The 21,202-nt window shown below is 41.1% G+C and overlaps 1 protein-coding gene across 1 annotated transcript in view; it reads left to right on the top strand.

Annotated features, from left to right (window-relative positions):
* The window catches only part of LOC133968556 (vertebrate ancient opsin-like), a 48,388-nt gene that overhangs the window by 17,135 nt on the left and 10,051 nt on the right, over positions 1–21,202 (top strand). The window contains exon 3 of the mRNA XM_062404666.1: positions 18,052–18,285. Coding sequence (XP_062260650.1) covers positions 18,052–18,285 — 234 coding nt within the window. The remainder of the gene's footprint in view (positions 1–18,051; positions 18,286–21,202) is intronic.

The raw sequence follows: 21,202 nt of genomic DNA, 5'->3' as shown, positions 1-21,202 counted from the left end.
TTGTAAACAGACGTGACAAAATGCAGCATGTTGTCCAAAGGGGGAGTCGAGTGAACATCAATCGGTTCTAAACTGGATATGAATTTAGAAATTATGTCATTAACCTGCCGCTTTGAATCACCAAGTAATAACATTAAATGTGTGTATACAGAATGTTTAATGCAAATTCATAATTAGTGGTTAGTGCAGGCTTTTTATGTGAATTAAACAGCTACCAATGATCCAATGCTTTCTAGTGATGAGGAGCGGAAGAGATGCTGTGGATGTCCTTATGTGTCAAACATGTTGCTTTCATCCGCAGCTGGTTAACTTCAAACTTCACTTAGCAAATACCTTGTCATTGTTACATCTCCGTTTTTTGGGCGATTCAACTAAAGAGAACAAGTTAATCCAGTGACTTTGGAAAAGATGCTGCTTTGTAAGCCATCGGACAGAGGCAGACTAAAGCCGCTTTCAGGCATCATGTGGGGAGGTGCTCAGATGCATTCACATCAAGAATCTCTGCAGAATTCAGGTGAGAGGTGGCGCAGCAAGCAGAGGCAGGATGTAACGCATTACGATTCTTGGCAAGAGATAAAATAAAAGGATTTGTTTAAATGTCAAACTATAATGTTCAGTTTCATCTTCAGTTCAATTATTTTGATAATGATTTCAACAGTTTCAGTTCATTACATGATTTTTTTAATGCAGCCTCGACAAATGCACCTCATCTACTGTATATGCAATGGAAACTGTCCATAAACTACATAATAGAATGTTCCTCAACTTGTTTGTTTGTAAGAATGATGAATCTGATCCTCTATATGCAAAGTTTTGTTGCTATTCTAACTGATAAATTTAGCGTAGATGTATTTAGGTTTAGTTGCCATAAACTGTTTCCATTATACTACCAACATAGCTTTAGACACTGCACTCTTCTGATTGGGCCCCATGCAAAAGACTTTATATGAACTGGTGCCTTTTCTATTTTATCCTTTATTAAAGCATGGACACACAGAAACCCAGCTAAAAGGCAGCAGGGGGATCTATCATTAGTGTGATTCATTACTGAGATGTGATCATCTGATCACAGCCCTAGAGCCATATATTTTTCTCCAGTTATTAAAGCTTATTATAATCCATCCGGGAGAGCTAATGTTTTTTATGGCTGTGAAAATAATATATGTTAGGAGGGCTAGATAGATTTTGAAACACAGGGATACTTGAGGTTGATGGTATTAAAGTGTTGAGTTAATTTACCATGAGTCCTCTGTTGCTCACCTTCCACATGAATAACCTTCATTCATTTTGACCGACCTTCTATGTAAACTCAGAGTAAGTGGGGTTATCAATCATACAGCTAACATTATGAACACTGCGGTCAGTGTTTGAAAAGGTATAATTAAACCCAATTAGAATGACTTATGTGCTCAACAAAGAAAATGGCCACAGTGATTAACATTTATTAACATTCCATGAATTAGTATATACTGCAAGTTTCATCAGTAAGTTGCCCATAAGGTTTTAGCTCGTACAGAGAAGTTACTTTTTTGACCCACATATATTTTAAATGTCCATATACAGTAAATTCAACTGGAACAAAAGCTTCCTGTGTAAATTACTGAGCCAGTAACTCAAACCACATCTACCCCATGGGGAAAAATATTAAATTATTCATTATTACTGTATTAATTATTGACACGTGAACCATAGACTCTGTTAGGAGACAACGTTTTGATGGATGTCGTCAAAATAGCATATATAGTAAATGTGACTCCAGTAATTCCCCATCTCATTTGCCTCCCAAACAAACTGGGACAGAAGGATCTGAAAATATCAACCCCAGTTTCTCACTTAAAAGCGTTAATGTTGGTTTCCCAAAGTTGAAATCAAAGTGCAGGCATCAAAGTCACAACAAACCAAATAGTCACTATCTGATTGTATCATGCAGGGCTTTGTGCAGTCCTTTTTATGTGATGGAACAGCTGGTTGACACAAAATCAATGCAAAATTGGCCTGGATGAAACATCTAAATGGAGCTCCTGAGAATTTGTGTTTCCATAGAAAACCTAATTTGTGCTTAACAGTGCTACACAGTCAGTGAAGTCTTACTGGTATAAATGTTGTTGTTTTTTTGGGGAGGGGGGATTCTGTATCCCTCTTTGACACATTGCAGGAAGCTGTTGTCATTTTCCTTTGGTCCAGTTTTATACCAGCCATAACTGTTGGTAAACGAGTATTTGATCTCTATTGGTATTTCCTTAAATGTCAAAGCAAGATCTATTTCACAGAGTGCACATATTCACAGCTGGTAGGATTATTGGACATGAAGACATTAGCCTTTATTGATTCAGGTGTGCTTACTTGTCACTGCTTCACTGGCATCTGGAAAGTCTTTCTTTCTCACAAAGACTCAGCACAGCGACCTGTTTTCTCAACTGTAGAACAGTGACACAAATAAAATAAATAAAATAGTATCCATTGTCTGGTCATAGCTGGAAGGGAATTTGAAACTTTGGATAAGTTACATTTCTTGCTGAACATCTCAATGCTACGTTTAACTAATCAAGAAATGTAGTTGTCAAATTTAACCATGATTTATTGCGCTTAACCACATCACCATAATTGCCAAGAGTCGATATTGTAACAAAAAACAAAATGTATTTGGATTTATTATTACCTCAAAATAGTTGAATAAAAACACTGTTACAGATTCACTGGTTGTGAGCAAGATACTCCTGCAAAGAGCCTTCGAGAAGGGACAACCTTGCAGACCAACTACGGAGTATCTACTCAAGAAATGTGGACCTCAAAGAGTTAGCCCCAAACTGGGACACAGTTCAAGGCAGTCTTATTAGGAGCTATGCCCTAAAGTGACATGATGTGATCAGACTAAATCAAAAGACGATATGTCATTCTCCTGCGTAGCTCCCAAGCCTAAATAAAGCTCACAACTGTCATTACATTATCTGCAAAGACAAATTTTTGCCTCTTTAGGGTGGAGTGCTGAGTTTTTTTCTTAATGGTGATGACACTGGGATGCAGAGCGGATTAATCAAAAAAAAAAACAACAGGTTCATTTGGCAGACTCAAGGAGTTTATTCAGTGTAAAAGGTAAAAAACTCTCAGGTGAGGTTATAATTCAACAAAATGAACTATTGCCTCTAATTGGCTACAAATAAGATACCTCAATCGTTTATTTGTTCACTCGCTCACATCCGGGTCTCTCTGCCAGTCCTGACCGAGTAAGCCTTGCCCTAATTGGGGCATCTGAATGTGAGGCAGCCTCTCGTCTGGCACCTCCAGCCTCTGCAGCCATATTCTGTATGTTGCAGCAGCATTTCATCGTTGGCTGTGACACATACACTAATGCTCATTCATTCAGCAAAGTAGTGATGAACAGTGATGGATTCGTTGAAATTATAGCGTACTTTATATGCCATATTTTACAGGCCACAGGTTTATTGAGGATGGCTGTCTGCCGTCACGGCAGTGTGTGCTTGCTCCAACTCCGCCCCACTTGTCTTTCTCCTAAGGATATACATCTCTAACACTGAGAATTCTGCACTGGAAATGGAGCAGCCACAGATGTATTATCACTTGGATTGGGTTCTTCTTGACCTATTTCCATTTGTTAAATAGTTCCCTGGTGCTTCCTAAGAAAAAAAGTGTATGCTTATGGAAATACGGACCTCTGCTGGAGACTCCCATTCTTAGAAGCTGTGTTGTTTAACTTGCACCTCCCAAAGTTTGGACCCGTCTTCTGTTGGACCATTGACCTGTGAATACTGATCTGGGAAGTACTTTGTGGCATCTGATAAAGAAAGGAGCTAAATAAAATGGACCAATTAACGTATTTGTACTACCTTTAAGTCAAATTTTTTCATTGAAATATAAGTCAGGTTGTAACTTGCTGATTGTTTTTGCTAGAATATCCGGGTCTGTATTAAAAATCTTAAGGCAAATCTCTGTAACTTTCACAAACCATTAAGTCTGGAGCAGTCGATGTGTGAACGTTGCTGGGGATCCACCGCTGGATCCACCATGAGCGAACAGGGGGCTTGATGACGCCTCTAAAAATTATAAAATTATACACGTAGTCATTGAAGATGTCAAGAGAGTTTGAGGGGATAAGAGCTGACGACAGTGCTGGGGTGCTGTAAACAATATCACCAGATTTTTTGCAGTGGCGCTAGTACGACACTTCCTGCCTCTGGTTGATGCAACCGGCTGCTCCACCTCTTGCCTGAATAATGTGGAGGATCTGTTGGTGTTGTGAACGTTTCCGTGCAGAGAACCTCCCGATGTGTTGTGCATTTGTGAAAGGGGGACTACGGGTATACTCTGTGGCCAATTCTCCGGATTTTACACAGAGTTCATGTCTGAAAACCCGTTTTTATGTTGCAGGGAATTCAGCTTTGGAGTTCTTACAATTAAATTTGTAAAAGTTTAGAACCTTTGTGAATAGGTCTTAGAGGAGACTTAGTTACAGGCTTTTAATGCCATTGCCAAGTGTAATATAATATTTGTGAGTACTTCCCCCTACCAAGTCATCCCCAGCAGGTCTATACATAAATGATCTTCCTTTTTTCCCCACACAACAGGTTTGATAATAACTAAGTGCTACACAAACAAAGATTGGAAAAATATTGCTTGACACATAGTTGCACACACAGGACTGTGTTTGAAGTGAAGAAGGCGTAAAATAAAATAAAACCACACTCACAAATTTCTATCTGCAGTGTTGCACCTTGTGTAATTGCCTTCTCTTACAGTATTTCCAATTAAATATTCATGAAGATAATTAATTTGCTCTTGTAGTCTAATGTCCCCCATATGTATAAAACCAGAGTTGTATGAGGACAATCAATAAAATTCCCACTGAATGTGTTTAAAGCCACACAGTGGAGAGCCCTCCTGGTTAAGTGTGTGTGTGTGTGTGTGTGCGTATGTGGTGACGTTCTAGGCAGTTCCAGGACACATTGAGTGATGAGCTTTAAGCCCCCTGCCGCTAATTAATGAAACACAAGGGCATAACAGTTGTATGCTGTAATTATGTGCGTACGTGCTTATACACACGTGTGTGAGCATGTGTGAGGGAGTAATATATTACACGATCAAGGTACATGGAAGTCTGTGTCAGTGTTATTGAGCAGATTGGCCAATGGGAGAGTCTGCTATTTTTACTCATAAACGTCAACTTCATCATTATGAGAGGGCTATTCATTACATTCCCCGAACACATGGGGAACACCTGTTCACCTACTAATTCATTTTTTCAATTATGTGTCAGCAGTGCAAAGAAATCATTTAGATGCAAGTCAGGAGCTTCAGTTAATGTTCACATCACACATCGGAATATGGGGACAGAGGTGATCTGAGAGGAGAGCAGTGAGACTGGAGCTGATGAAACAGTTTACAACTGGGATGAGCAGAAAAGCATCTCGGACTTCACAGCCTTGAGGCAAATGGGTTACAACAGCAGAGAGTATTTCTGATTTCACCCCTGACAGACTCAGCTGCGATGGAAAGTTGAAGACTGGAAAATACTGAGGCCTGGTCTGATGAGTCTGGATTCCTGCTGAGGCTGCAGATGGTAGGGTCAGAGTTTGGCATCAACATAATGACTCCATGGACCCAATCTGCCTTGTGTCAACAGACCAGTCTGCTGGTGGTAGTACTATAATGGAGCAAATGTTTTCTTGGCAATCTTTAGTCCCTCTATTATCAACGATTATCATCAGAAGGCTATAGTCTATGCAAGTTTTGTTGCTAACCATCTCTTTATGACTCAATTCACCATCTTCTAATGGCTACTTGCAATATTAAAATGCACAATGTCACAGAGTTAAAGTCTCAGCAAACTGGATTTACGACGATAAGTTCAGTCAACTTCAGTGACCTCCCAGTCAACAGACAGGAGATGGGCAGGTAATATCAACGTGGAGCAGAATCTCAGCAGAAAGTTTGCAAAATCTTGTGGAATCCATGTCACGGAGAACTGAAGCTGTTTCAAGACCAAAGGGAGGAACTAACTACCCAGTACTAGTGTGGTGCTCCTCACAGTGTGCTTGATGAGTGTATAATAAAGCCTTCGGGGGGGTTATAAAAAGAGGTTTAAGAAGCTTTGACAAAAAAGCTCAAACCCTTAACAGAACATTTCTGAATCCCCTCAAAACATCCAGCTGTATTTTATGAACTGAATTCTTTGAACACTGCATCTGAACAACTGAGGTATTTAAGTCACCTCTGTTTGCAAGGTGCTGCCAAACTTCTCTGTACTGTGCGTCTAATGAAGTTCGGGAACAAATGCTAGCGAGGCCCCCATGCGGTGTCATGCCCCTGCTGTATCCCAAACGTGCCAGCATAGTGAGTGTGTCCATCTTTGTGAGATAATGTGCCCATGCCACAGCATCAGTCGCTAAGTTTGACTGCTAATGATCTAAATCAGGTCAATCGTCAAATGATTTGGAATAAAGGCCTGTCAATCAAATAAAGGTCCCCAGGGGCCAAAATTGGTTCAGTGCATGGGATATGGCCAAATACATTTCCACAGTCAACATGTTTTCTTGTGGAGTTCTTTTCCACAATTTAATGGTGGAATAGTTTCACAAAGATTATTTTAGGAACCAGACATGTGACGCCCTCTAGATGTCAGAGATGTCACTTGTGTTTGCCAGAGCAGGCTAGTAAGCGCCGCTATGCACTAATCTTTGACACCTTGCTCATAGCTGGCGGATATGATCCATTTTTTTCCTCTGTATTTCGGAACCTCAATAAAGACTTCTGACACTAGAGAGAACATAAGTCATCTGATAGAGTCCCTTTAGAGCTAGCGGGAGGCAGGACAAGAGATAGGATCTTCAGACCAAAAGTAATCTAACAGCAAATAAAAAAAGCCCCTTAGCTCTACAATTCGACAAGTCAATTTCACACCACTTGTACAGTTCTCCTCTCTCCCTAGGGTCCTCAAAGAGCTGTTATTCCAAATGAAAATGAATGTTCCGGCACTTCATCTCCAGCGTGCACACACATGCCCCCACACCAACCTTCCATTCACTACATCTGCCCCGAATTCCCTCTGCAGCCCAACAGAGCCTCACCCTTAATTTCAGTCCCAATTCCCTCCTTTACAAGTTGTTTGTCTGTAGAAAGCATCCAGTGATGCCTATTCCCCTGTGCTCGGTAGATTTACTTGACCCTCCCTTATTCACTCTATTACAATCATGGTACTTTCATTCACACATGACCTTGCAGACTCCTCGACGTGACGGCAAAGGGGAGCAGGTGGAGGAAAGGAACCCGGGGACATGGAAAGGGCGAGAAGGAGGGGGACAGTGAATGTTTGTAAAGCCACTTAACTGAGCATTGAGGATTCTTGCTGAGAGAGGACCTTTGATGGGCGAAAGGCTGGTGTAGTGTTTGGCAGCAGGCTGGTGGTGTACAGGACAAATGCAGCAGACACAAATCCTGCCATCAATCATGTTTAGCAGCCAACAACCAGCCGGGCAGAGCACCCGGGTCGACTCAGGAGCTGGAATGCTGAGGCAAAACAAGCCAGAAGTGCTACTACTACGTCTATTCCCCTTATCGTCGATGTGTGTGTGTGTTTGCGTACAGCAGGACTGTTTGTCTGGGTTGATGAAACACTAAAATGTGCCATTAGATCGGTGCGGATGTAGCTTTTTCTGTGTTTGGGTTTTGGTGCTGGGATTCAACAGGCTTTGATTTTGTGAGGCAGCTGTCCACGGGGAGGGGGTGGAGGGGGATTTACAGAGCTCATACAGATAATTTCCCAGCTGAACACCAACAAGAAAAATGTAACTTTTAACTTTTTCCATCAATTATGACATTTAATGCCTGAAACTAAATGAGCCACTTTTATTGTCTCTTCATTCCTGTACTGTAGGCTAGTAAAGTTCTGTCTTTCAGTCAGACGCAGGGGATGTTTCCATAGCAGCACACCACCTCCTTGTGTTTAATAAATGATCAGATAAAGAAACTGTCTGTCAAACGTCGGGAGAGTCAAGAGCTGTGGCGTTAGTAGTTCACAAGTAACTGAACTTTGAGAGAGGCTTGCCTGAAACTGTCATATATCTCTCATTTTGTTCCTCTCCGCACCCCTTCAGTCACATGCAGTCAACAGTGACAGCATAAGTTTTTTTGGGGCTTTCAGCATTCCAAAGTTAGTTGTGGCTGACTTACGGACTTGAACCTGGGAACGTTTCTCTGTGAAAGATAGAATTTGCGGTAAAAGGATTCTTCTAATCTTTATTTCCTGGTTGAGGTGGTGAAGTGCTGAGAAGCTGTTCCAGCTCAACTCTGTCAGGAGTGTCAAGGGTGTTGACAGTGCATTCTTGCAAAAACGAAAAAATCCTCAGGAGTGGCAAATACTCATTACTTCAGGATGATTTGGTTTGGGTCTCTATTTTCGAAAAGGTTTTGGAAGTGTGTGTGTGTTTGAAAATGAGAGTATAGAGAAGGTGATTTGGCAGCTTGCTTAGAAAATTGAACTTACTTGACAGCCCTCTACTTTTTAGGTTGAGCATGTTTGTGTAACAAGGCAAACATGGTCGCAGCTGCCACACTTAGCTCTCTAGTCAGGTAATCTCTGGCCAAGCTGGCAGCCTCACCTGCTTATTACAGCGAGGGGCAAACTCCCAAAGCAACTGTCCATAAGGATACGAGGCCAAAAGCTGAAGAGGGGAAACTTTTAAATTAATCACCACAGAACTATACTTTCAATTCTTTCATTTCGTGCATTATCGCCTCCTTATAGACCTCAATTTTCTCCGAATTGACCCTCACCTCTCCTCCTCTGTTTCTGCTGCAATGATCCGGCTCCTTCTCCCCGTACGCTTTTTAATTCTCAAACTACTTCTTTCCGCTCTATCTCACCCTCTGCCCTCTCCCTCTGTCTGCTCTAGGCCCCGTGTCTACCTCATACAGCCTGCTTCCTGTCGCACTGCCACCAGCACCGCCACCAATCTCACAGTCTAATAATCATTATCTGGTGCTACTGCAGGCATGAGAGAGGGCAGACGGCAGCTGGTGAAGGCGTGGGAGGTTTACTGAATGCCCCCAGCCCCCGGAGCTGAGGTGATATTCAGCAGCCAGTCTGGCAGCCACCCACTTCAGTGTAATCAAGTTAGCTGCTCAGAAGACTCCAGATTAACGCATTTTGTAGTTTCATTAGGAACACTTACAGCGTGCTAATATAATTTCGGGGAGTCTAGGTGCATGTGGTGTGATTGTGTAACTGTGGGTCACCAACTGTTGAACAAGTTTGTCCGATAGCTGCGTGCATCTGGACCAGAAAGGACGTTAGTGATGAGGGATCTTATTTTGCATCAATCTACTTTTTATGATGCAGTTTTTGTTGTTTATTTCCACAGCAGACGTCAGAGTGGGAAACATTAACAATGGCTGTTCACTTTAAATGTCTCAGTAAGACTTGACAGTGTGAAGAGTCTGAATGGTAACAGCTAAATTCGAATCAGCTGTCATTAATTTGAATTACACCTTCGACATGCCTGCCATGAAAAAGGCCGATGGAATTACTGAAAGAAAACTGCAGCATTTTAGCTGTTGCTCTAAGAGAAAGACAAGACAGGTGGACGCAGACACAGAATCTGTTTCTAAGGTGAGAAAAAGAGGGGCCAGGAGAGACATGAAATATTGTCATGTCTGATCTGCAGGTTTGTTGGTGTTTAAATTAATTCCACTCTCAGTGGGCCTGCCTGGCGTGTAGCTGCTATATATCAGCATTGTTAGCTGATATTTAGCTGCAGTGCTTCTGGCTGCACCTTGGATGGCAGGTGACAGGTGTGTTTACAGTGTTTGTCTCTGAAAGACATCATAGGGGCCAAAATGAGCCGGGACACCCAACTGTGACGTTGACATGCCGGTCTGACAGAGCTGGAGTCCTTTCACAATATGAACATTAGGAAGGACGATGGTTTCACAGATAAGGGCAAATAAAATGGTTAAATGTATAACTTTTAAGAGCATAAAGAATGACATTTAAGATCTTTGTCAAGTACAACAGATAGTGGCCCATAATACAAAATAACCCTTGATATGCTACCCTGTCTTACAAACTACAGACAGGGACAGTGGGTATCCATAGTATATTGACCTTATTATTAAGACCCTGCAGAAACCCTGCTTTAAATAGAAAGTAGTTATTATTAATCAGCATCTATTGAATTATTAAATATAATTAACTAAAAATCCAGTAAACAAATAATACCCTAAACAACTTGTTCGGTAATGTCTTGAACTAATGACAACTAGTTGACCATGAAAACCTTTGGTCAGAGGAAGGCTAGTAAGGACTCCACAATCCTGACAATTCTTGAAAAATGGACACACAGTCAGTTTTGCGAGTTGATTTATTTCAGCTTTGTCTAAGAGCTGTTTCAACATGGCCGGCTGCCTGTCTCCACCATCCCCCACTGACCGATTTTATGAGTAAGAAAACTGAAAAGAAATCCTCTCCGCTAAGATGATCATTAAGAAAAAATTGACGTAATTATAAAAGTAAAACACGACTGAACTCTCCAAGCCATCTGGGCAGATTTCAGACTTCCATTGGTTCAGGGCCTATTCTATCCTGCAGCTGTATTTTTCCATTATTAAACTGATGAGACTCTTTGATTACAGTGATATAAAAAGCAGCTGGTCCCACTCGTGTGTCATAAGGCTTCTGAGATGATGAGCACAGGAAGACAAATGCATACTGGGCATGAAGTACCACTGCTTATTATATCCAAAGCCATAATTTGAGTTTGTCATGCATGCTTTGGAAATCAACTGCTGTTGTTTTCCTTTTCATTGCATTCGTCCAAATAAGGCTTATCTGGTGCTTAATCCTGGAGAATGCCTTTAGGAGCTGGGACAGGATGGACTTGCAAGTTAGTTTGGCTTAATCTAGGACTTTGTTCTCAAACTTTTCAAATTAATGGTTCATTATTTTTAATGTATTTTACTCTGAGGAATTGTTATAGTATAGTTTCCAATACACCCAGCTATACTGATGACTCAGTCTGTCCTCACTTCCATTCCTAAAATACCAAATGTTTTGGCCTTCTCCACTGGACAGGGGAAATAGATGTAGCCAAGCAATTCAACTCTGTCACCATGTTCGTTCTTGTTAGTTTCGTATCATTGATTTAGCGTATCTGGCAAATTTAAAGAATTATAAATCTTCAACTCAGTAATTTCTCTTCTGGTTGTCTGCTTGAACTTGCGGAATGAAAACACTTTTCCTCTGATGACAAATGAGTGCCATTCAGAGACAGGAGAATGAGGCAAGAGCAAGGCAGTCCATCATTATAAATATTTAATTTCTCTCTCTCCCCATCCCCACGTATTTAATTAAACATACACCGGCTGCACATTTAGGCAACAGAGGTTGGAGAACTACCTTCCTGTAACTAAAAATACAAAAGAATGGATAGGATGTGTGTTAGAACTCAGCAGTACTTTCCCCCTCTCTGCTAGACTTTTCCATCATCGCTGACAGGACGGTAACGACTCCTGCCAGAAACCAGCAGGAGATCTGACTTGATTCAAGACAAGGAACTGTCATACATGCCCACGATGCACCTGAGTATGGAGGTTCTGTCTCCCAAAAATCCATCAAAAAAAAGCTTTCCTCACCCAAGTCTGTGCCTGACTCTTTCCTCAAACTTGAATCAACCGCTGACTTGACCACAACACCAACTGCAACCTGGGAGCTATTATCCTCCACTAATATGTGCCCTTCCACTATTTTCTCCTTGAACAGCGCGAATAGGATGAGCTGCAGCCTGCACCATGCAGTTTATACAGTGCCCTGACGTCTGTCACCACCTGCTCCGTGATACGAGTCCTATTTGGATTTGTTTCCATCTCTCTGAAGTGTGGAATGAACCTCTCTCCATTTGGCATTGCACAAATAAAGTCTACTTTTTACTTTCTGAACTCTCCCCAAGCACATCAGGCACCTCGCTAACTCCACACTTCACATCTGTGCTGAGCTCGACTCTTAAAAGGGGCTGAACAGGAAGAGATCCAATCATTCACCTCTTCTGAACACAAACTACAGACGGCTGAATGGCTGTGATAAAGTGCACCACTCAACTATCTATGCAAATATGTGTCGTCAACTTCAGGGTCATGTGGAAGAGATAACATTTGTGTAGCAGAAAGTGCACACATGCAAGAAATGGGACAGGCGGGAAGAAGGACAGCAAACACAAATCACCGTCACACATATTTCCTGCTCAGACAAACACACACAACCTCACAAAAGCAGTGTGTACATAAAAGAGGTGTTATGATAACATTGCCCCCATGATCTGATATTCAGTAGAAATGTTCAAACATGAACCAGCTGAGTCCAGCAGTTTTTTTTTCTATTTTTACAATTATCAATCCTGACAGCAGTCCTCACAGTACAGCCTGCTGCTACTGCCTTGATCCTTTGAACCTTCTACACAGATGTGTGCATGTCTGTGCTCTGTCAATAGCGTCAAAATGAGCACCCAGAAAAGATCAGAAAAGCATTCAGCAGCAGCCCTGAATGTGTTGCACAAACTGAGTTGTAGGTCACATGACGCGCTGGGTACCAGTCCCAGAAAAAAACAGACGTAAAAGTGCTGCAATCAACCTTTTAGCAATCGCTCTAAAATCACAGTTTCCATCACAGAAGTACGGTGGCCCTGAGAGCTCAACGAACAGCAACTTAAGAAAACACATGCAAGTTGACAAAACACATGAAAGTTGACAAAACATCTCCATCAATTTCACAACACAACACAACACATTACAGAAACGCGCAGCAAATAGTCACACGCGCTGCAAATAGACGAACGCGCAGCAAATAGTCACACGCGCTGCAAATAGAGGCGACAACACAACGGAAGTGTTTCCAGAGGAGAGCTAAAAGGGATGGACACCGCTGCCACAGGAGACACTAAAACGTCCAATACACCATACAATTTCGGTTCCGCACAGGGGTCGGCAACCCGCGGCTCTTCAGTCCCTCTGCAGTGGCTGTACTGTACAGTGTTGTGCATATGTTTCGCGATCGCTGAACTTAAAGAATCAGTTTTCATATTATTAACGTGAACGTAACGATGAACGTGATTGAACGTCACGTTCATTTTTTAAATCATCATCGTATCAGGCCCTCATGAAATACCAGGAGCAGGCGTGTGTGTGTGTGTGGCCAGCGCACCGGGGCTCCAACCCCGCCCACGCTGTCGGAGAGAGCCACAGTGAGCTCTGAGCTCTGACGATGGTCCGATCTAGAGACATGCTGTCTTCTCCTGTTAAACTGAATAAACAGCGCTAACAAGCAAGACCCTGTTTGTGAGGCCATGTATTGTCCATAGTGTGCAGGGGTTTGAAACCTTTACTATCAGATGAGACATTTTGCCCCCTCTTCTGAGCGAGTGGGCGGGGTCGGTGCCCCGAGACCCGAGACCGGTCAGACCGCTACACACACACACACACAAACAGACACGCACACGTGTGAGGGCCTGATACGATGATGATTAAAAAAAGTAACGTGACGTTCAATCAGGTTCATCGTTACGTTCACGTTAATAATATGAAAAGTGATTCGTTAAGTTCAGCGATCGCGAAACATATGCACAACACTGAACAGTACAGCCACTGCAGAGGGGCTGAAGAGCCGCGTTCGGCTCCAGAGCCGCGGGTTGCCGAACCCTGTGCGGAACCGAAATTGTATGGTGTATTGGACGTTTTAGTGTTTAGTGTGTTGTCGCCTCTATTTGCTGCGCGTTCGTCTATTTGCAGCGTGTGTGTCTATTTGCTGCGCGTGTGTCTATTTGCAGCACGTATGACAATTTGCTGTAATGTGTTGTGTTGTGAAATTGATGAAGATGTTTTCTTACTTTGCTTGTGTTTTGTCAACTTGCATGTGTTTTCTTAAGTTGCTGTTCGTTGAGCTCTCAGGGCCACCGTACAGAAGGGCTTTTTATCATGTCAATCATGTGGATCATCAGAAAACACATGTAGGAAGTACCTGTGCAGGCAGCTCCCATTAGAATGAACGGACTGGTGCGCTTAGATATTCAACCTACAACTGGTGTGCACGGCTGATATGGAGGTCTTTGTCACAACAGACATTTTGACAAATCACCACCAAGGTTTAATGAAATTGATTAATCATGGTTGAAATCTTTTAAGATGCTTTACTTTCAGTGCCTGTATTCATCCTGGGGACTCACTGTCATGACTCATTGAAGGAACTTGAAAGAACGAAGCCTTTGTTAATGTAAATTACACCCGAGCTTCTTCTACGATGACAAGCCAAAATGTCTACCTTGAAAAATGCCCATTAAGGCAAATAATCAACAGTGTGACTTGACATTGTGTCAACTTGAGGAAATCTGATTCACTCAAGCTGAGGCCTTTTCTGCAATTGGTGCAGAATTGAACATTGGAGTGTTCATACATAATTCCAAGGTGGTTTGGCATAGAGCTAACTTAAGCAGTAACAACGATAATTTTCATTATCAGTCAGATAATTGGTTTCTTCTGATAATTGATAGTAATACAATAGTAATAATAGCTTATAATTTGAAGCAATTATACATGCATCTATTAATCTGGTTTTCTTGGGCCAACAGTGCAAAATATAGATATTCTGCTTTCTGCTGTGTCTAACATGGTATTGGTATTGATCATTTTCTCACCAAAATAAAGTGAAACAATTCTTTATCGGTTTTAAACCAAACAAATAACATTTCTTTCATTTTTCTACTATTTCTTTAAACATCCAGTGATAGCAGGAAAAAATAGAACTACGTATCACCTTGTGAAATTAATCAAATTATTATCTTTTGCATAATAATTTGGTAACGTGGTTGCTCTGGAAGAGCACTACAGCCATATGTTGAATAAAATGCACTGGCTCAATGTGCAAGTCTTAAATTAACCAGATAAATGTTATTATTTTATAATACTGGAGTTAATTTTGATGTAACTGCCAGGGATGCATTTAGAGCGACTCTGTTGTCATGTCTGTAATTCAGAAGTTTCAGGCATCACTGAATTTCAAATTGAGGGCTGTAACGAGTAGATTTCCTCACTTGGTTGCTTGTAATTAGGGTTTAAATGATGTGAAGACCACATCAGGTGAACATTGTGTGTGTACATGACCAACACCCCAAGCAAAGTCTACTGCACATTTAATTTTATGGGTATATTGAGCCAATAATTGCTAAAAAAAGCTGCATGTTCCTGATATCATGAGCCAGACACAGATAATGCTGTCATTTACACGGCTTAAAGGTGTCACTTTACGGGAAATACAAGTCATTATAGGTGCTGGAACAATGCACATGCACACATTTAAACGCGTGCATTGTCCACATTTACTTGTGTGAATGGGAAGGATCCAAACCAAAACCAGTAACAGTCAGCAAAAAGCATTTAGACAATTCATGTACAGACATTATAAACTATTCTATTTACAGCCAGTTCCTTTGAGCTTGGTCCAAAACTAATTTTACACCTCAACATATTGGCCAAGTGATCTGAATAGTTGAAAGTCTGCCAGGGACCTGTGTGGAATGGATACTGTTGTTTGTTTTGCACCGATATTATGGTCAATGTTATTCCAAAAAAAAAAGCTTTATTACTGTCCAGCAAGCCATACATTCATCAGACCAAAATAAGAGCTCTATAATTTAGCTTGACTTAAACCATTGCAGCAAGAAAAGGAATGCTGTGCTCTTACTTTTCAGACAAATTGATAAAGAGAAAGTGATCCCTCAATCAGAAGAAGTGCCATGATGGAGAACAGCATCTGTGTCAGTGCAATATAATTACAATTTTCTTTTTTTTACTGTCAAAATGATCAGACTGATTTTTGCCAGATGGCAAACACTTTTATAGGTTTTAATTATTAGACATGTTCAACTCAATCCTAAGACTGCCTGCACACTGCCCCATCACCACTGACTACATGGGAAAGTTTGTCTGTTTATTCAAAGTTTATTGATCGCGACAAATTCAACCCTGCCATTCATTGGGCCCCTTAACAACACACATGCCAAGTGTGAAGCCAATAAGATACTTACAGTGTGAAGCCTGCAATTCATATTCAACACACCTTAAATTCTATATTCAGAGAAAATCAGGTTTTAAGTTAAAACTGTTGCCACAATAAAGAAAACAAAATTGTGTCCTCAACAAGAAATTACTCCCTTTGTAAATCAAGGTTTGCTAAGCCAGCCCCTAACAAACCCTAACACAGTTTGCCCGGAAGAAACTCGGCTCAGCCTCCAAACAGATGGTCTGAACATGATCGTGAAAACATCCAAAGTTTCCTTTTGCTGAGACATGGAAGCCACTTAGCTAAATGTGACAAGGCTGTCAATCACTGGTATGGCATGATTATATTACATTTATGTGTATATGCACACAAATGCATGGGAAAACACAAATATATACACTGTATACACATACACTACCATATTTTCACTAACTCTTACAGCATACATATGTAAGCAGACTTGATTAGATGAGATAAGAATATTTTATGGCAGACTTGTTTACTTTGTTCAAAATTAGGATGTTTTTATGTATGTACAACCACTGTGTTTGGACAGTGTCATGCACAGTATCATGCCACCACATCACTTCAGCGCCTTTGCACAAATACTCAAAAAAACGGAACCTGCCACAGCTTCAGCTCGTCTCCAAACCAGCTCCTTGTCACTGTGTCTCCATAGCGATGAAATGGACTGACAGCAGCTGACATGTGGCCAACGGGCAAAGAGACAAATGAAGGCAGCTCAAGCCTGGAGAGTTAAGGTGTTTTTCAGTGTGCAGTAGTGTCCGTATGAAGGTGAATGAATTTGTTTAGACATTTGCTGTCCATATTCTCGGGCACAAGCAGATTCGAGGGTGTCAGTGCAGTCGCACATCTGTCAAAGGTTTTTATGTCTTGTTTCTGGAAAAATAACAATCAAACAATCATTTTTGGTCTAGTTTTCGTAATTGTGTCCATCATTTCTGTCATTTATGAAATCCAACCCAATAGATTGCTGAGAGCTTAGAACATGGCAACATTCTTACGAGCTGGGCATGACACACAAGTGATCAGACATCATGCAGGTTGTGAACAAGCAGTCAAAGTAGCTGGATAATATTGGTTTTAATTACACAGGAAACATTGTTTGTGTAGTAGTGGTATGGTAGGTTAAAGCTGAAGCCCAAAGTTTATCTGTATTTCTCCAGCGTCAGGAGTGAATGGAATAGTTTTAGGCAAAATGTCGATTTGCTTTTTTGTTGAGTCAGATAAGATGGATAATACCACTCCCAATGCTTTACAAGTAAACATGTGGCTGGAGCCAATAGAAAGCTAGCTGAGCTAGGTATAAAGATGGGAAAGAAGGTAAATAGTTAACCGGTAGGTAATTCAATCTACCCTTAGCAAGTCTAATTCTCACTACTTAATATGTTCTAGATTGTTTGTTTGCCAGGTATCCAACAGAGACTCCATGAAGACAAAACATTTAGCATTTGAATCAAACAATTGAGATTTAACATCTAGTCTCTGTAAATTTAACGTTAATTAAACTCCTGATAAGGACTTTAACTTGTGATCTTATTACATTGAGAATAATGATCAAAACGTTAAAGTTAGTTCTAAAAGTTGAAAAATGACTGTACATGTACAAGTTTATGTTTGAGGTCAATACATCCAGAATATTCAATGATATATGGCATTGAGTTGTGTCATGGTCTTCTTCTGTAGATATGTAGGATAAATGAATGAAGGTATGTTGATATGCGTTTCGTGGCTTCCTGCTCTGTCTGTTTCCTGCTCTCTCCACCTCTCTGAACGACTTTGGGAAACAAAGCGACAGAGTGCAGAAGTGAGAGAGACTCCCCTCCTCCCAACAGCTCTGTTTTAGAGGACAGAGCAGGATGCACGGTGACAGCAAAAGTCAAAAACCCTAGCGTCTGAACACATGGCGTGATGATTTCCAGCTTATTAACATATTATTTCTCCTCCTCCCTCTCTCCTCCTGTCGCTGTGTCCAGGTGAGCGGAATCAACCCATCGATCAGCAGGAGACGTGAGCAGCGTGTGTTATTCATGGTGGTGGTCATGGTGATATGTTACCTCTTGTGCTGGCTGCCCTACGGCATCATGGCCCTGATGGCCACTTTCGGGCCCCCGGGCCTGGTTACGCCAGAGGCCAGCATCATCCCCTCAGTCCTGGCGAAGACGAGCACAGTCATCAACCCAGTCATCTACGTCTTCATGAATAAACAGGTGAGAGAAGGATGGAAGGAGGGAGGGGGCGCTGTAGCGAGAGTCAGGGCCTTTTGTCTTAAACTGTCACAAAGCGGTAGGAACAGAGCATCTCATTTACTGGGGCAAGTCTTCTTCAATGTTTACAGAGGAGGGTTTATTTAATGGAAATGAGACTGGTTTGCATTCGGATCAGATTGTAGTTTAACGCCTTCTCTTACGTCTACCACGTAGGCTACCTGTGCAGGGCTGTGTAGGTCTCAAAGAAAATATGTTACACACACACATGTGTGATGGACTTTTAGCTTTGTAGACATGTGTTGGAAAGCATCACAGGTTTCAATAATTAGCCATCTGATTAAATAAATGATGCAATAAGTAGTTAGGAGTCACTACCTTGATCTCTTTGACTCCATCCTGTCTAAGCTGGCACATTGGTGCATCTCAGGCCACGTTGAACGAATCTAATATGTTTGGTAATTGACTAACCCGAGCCTTTCATGTGGATGTAACCTAATCCTGCTCATTATCAAACCAGAAGGGGTATTTGCAATGTCACGAAGGTGCCTGTTGTCTGAAGTGTTGATGAAAAACACACAGTATGTCTCAATTAACCTTGGCCCATGCCCACTTCAGACAATATGATGAATAGCTCTCGTTATCTGTGCTTGCGAGCTGTGATTCTGCAGTTGTTGTTAGAAGGGGCTGGGGACAATGATAATGTTTTATGAGCTTTTCTGCTTTATTCAATTTTATGTTGCTTGGTAAATTACAACTGGCTTCAGTAACTTCTGAAATGAAAACAGTCTCCGAACATACTATGTGACACATTCACATCAAATCAGGAATCATTCATAACACTAAAAGAACATGTTGCTTCTTTCCTGTGTGGGTGAGGTAAATGAGAAGATCAATACTACCCTTATATCTGTTAAATGACAATTCAGAGTACACAGAGGCATTGTTAGGTGAAAATCTCCGAATTTGTTTTAAAGATTGAGTGAGTAAATAATTCAGAAACATGATTTTTTATTACATTTGAGACGTTGTAGTTACAGTTACCAAACAACCCATTCAGCCGTTCACCACCCACCACCTTCAAACCTAAATGAGAAATAATCACAAATGTTCAAACTGTCGCAGAATATAGTGTAAATGTAGGACTTCATAATAGGAAGCAGGTCGAGAAAATACGTTCTCTGGATTTCAAATTGTTTGATGTCACATATGACAGTGCAGCACTGAAAGTACTGCAAACAGATGACGCTATGTCTGTCTCAAAGTGAAAGAAAACAACTTAGTTTGTTTGGGCTGGAAGCATCAAAACCAAGTGCTCGTGCTTTTCTGGTTGAGGGGGCAGCGAAATAAGAGCCAGGAGGAAAAAGCCAAAAGACAACCAGGGTTGAGAAGTGAACTGAAACATCCGTTTCATGTTCTACCTCTTGTGGCCAACATGTGGAGAGCCATGTCTGATCATAGCTGTACATGCATACTAGATCACTGAGTAAGGAGCAAGGGACATAGAGCCTTGGATTCAAATAATTAATCATAGCAGACCTAACAAGCAATGCTGCATATATCATGCAGCTCTTCCTTGTGTGTGTTTGTGTGAGGGTGTGTGTTTTATATTTAATTCAATCCGCAGCCTGATGAAAACAAGCATGTTATTGTGGAAACATTCAGTTGCAGATGCTTTTTTTTTTGCAATTTCAGTCTCAGCCAAGTTGAAGCCTAGAGTTCCAAATAAAGTTTGAGCTGGATCTCCTTCCTCAGAATTAGATCAGGCTATTTCCAGCAGAGGTCTTTGGTGAATTTAAATCAGATTTAATGAGACACCTTGCTTTTCCAGTAAGAGCACTGATCCAGTTCTGTCCCAGAAGAATACACTGAGAGGGCAAACTATCGTTTAATGAATAAATCCACACTTACTTTAATCAAGGTCTTGTTCCTGATGTTTTCTAACGTAATGACTGATTGTATTAATATCACTGCCACATAGATCTCTGTTTCCATTTCTGTCAACTATCATGGATATAAATATATCATCAACAGGCACGCACTTCAGGGAAGTGGTGATCCCACCCCTTGGAGAAAGCCACACACACATTTTCTTTCCCCTATGACACACACACTGTAGTCGATTAAACTTTAACAGACAATCATAGATTTTCTTGAGGTATTGCTGATGGTAAGCCTCACTGGCTGCCTGGCGGTTCAATCTAAAATAGTAGACTTAAGATGTGTACATGGGTATAGCTTTTCACGAAATGTTTTCATATCTAAAAATAATTGGTATTATAACCGATATATGCCAAACCCAAATAAAAATCAAATGTAATCAACATTGTGAGTTGGGAAATAGCCTCCTTATGCGAGGAAAACTAAAACTCCCCGTTTGGTTAATGTGTTTGGAACGGCTGAAACTTGTGATTAAGGTCACAAATAGACTTTCCTGGAGAAAGACCAGGACTAACTAAATTGCAAAGTGCATATATAGAGCTGAATGTAAATTTCAGTTTATCCATTTATTATTATTACCTAATTTTAGGCACCTTTTTGTGCTCTGTGCAAATGGGAGATCATCGGGGTCAGAGGGGCCTCCTTGTGAGTTAATCTGACTTATATTCTGCATTTACTTTACTTGCTGCCTCTGCGTTATATTATATGCTTTGCTTTATTTGAAACTTTACAGCATGTGTTAAATCCTTGGAACAGAACTCCTACAGACACAGTCGATAATTAATATTGAAGCAAAAACATTTTCACCGCAGTAGTTATTTATCTGAATATAGCACAAAGGCTCAGCTATAACAGCTGCCGCAAAATCTTCAGCATTGTTCAACTTGTATTAATCCACAAGGAAGTTGCTCTGAACAGTTCTCTGGAGATTGACAGAATGTATTTACACTAAGGGACTTCCTGCAGCGCATAATGTGAA

This window comes from Platichthys flesus, chromosome 14 (assembly GCF_949316205.1).
Source record: "Platichthys flesus chromosome 14, fPlaFle2.1, whole genome shotgun sequence".
Classification (NCBI taxonomy): Eukaryota; Metazoa; Chordata; class Actinopteri; order Pleuronectiformes; family Pleuronectidae; genus Platichthys; species Platichthys flesus.
The sequence above is the reverse complement of the archived record's forward strand: the minus strand, read 5'-3'. Positions and strand labels throughout refer to the sequence as shown.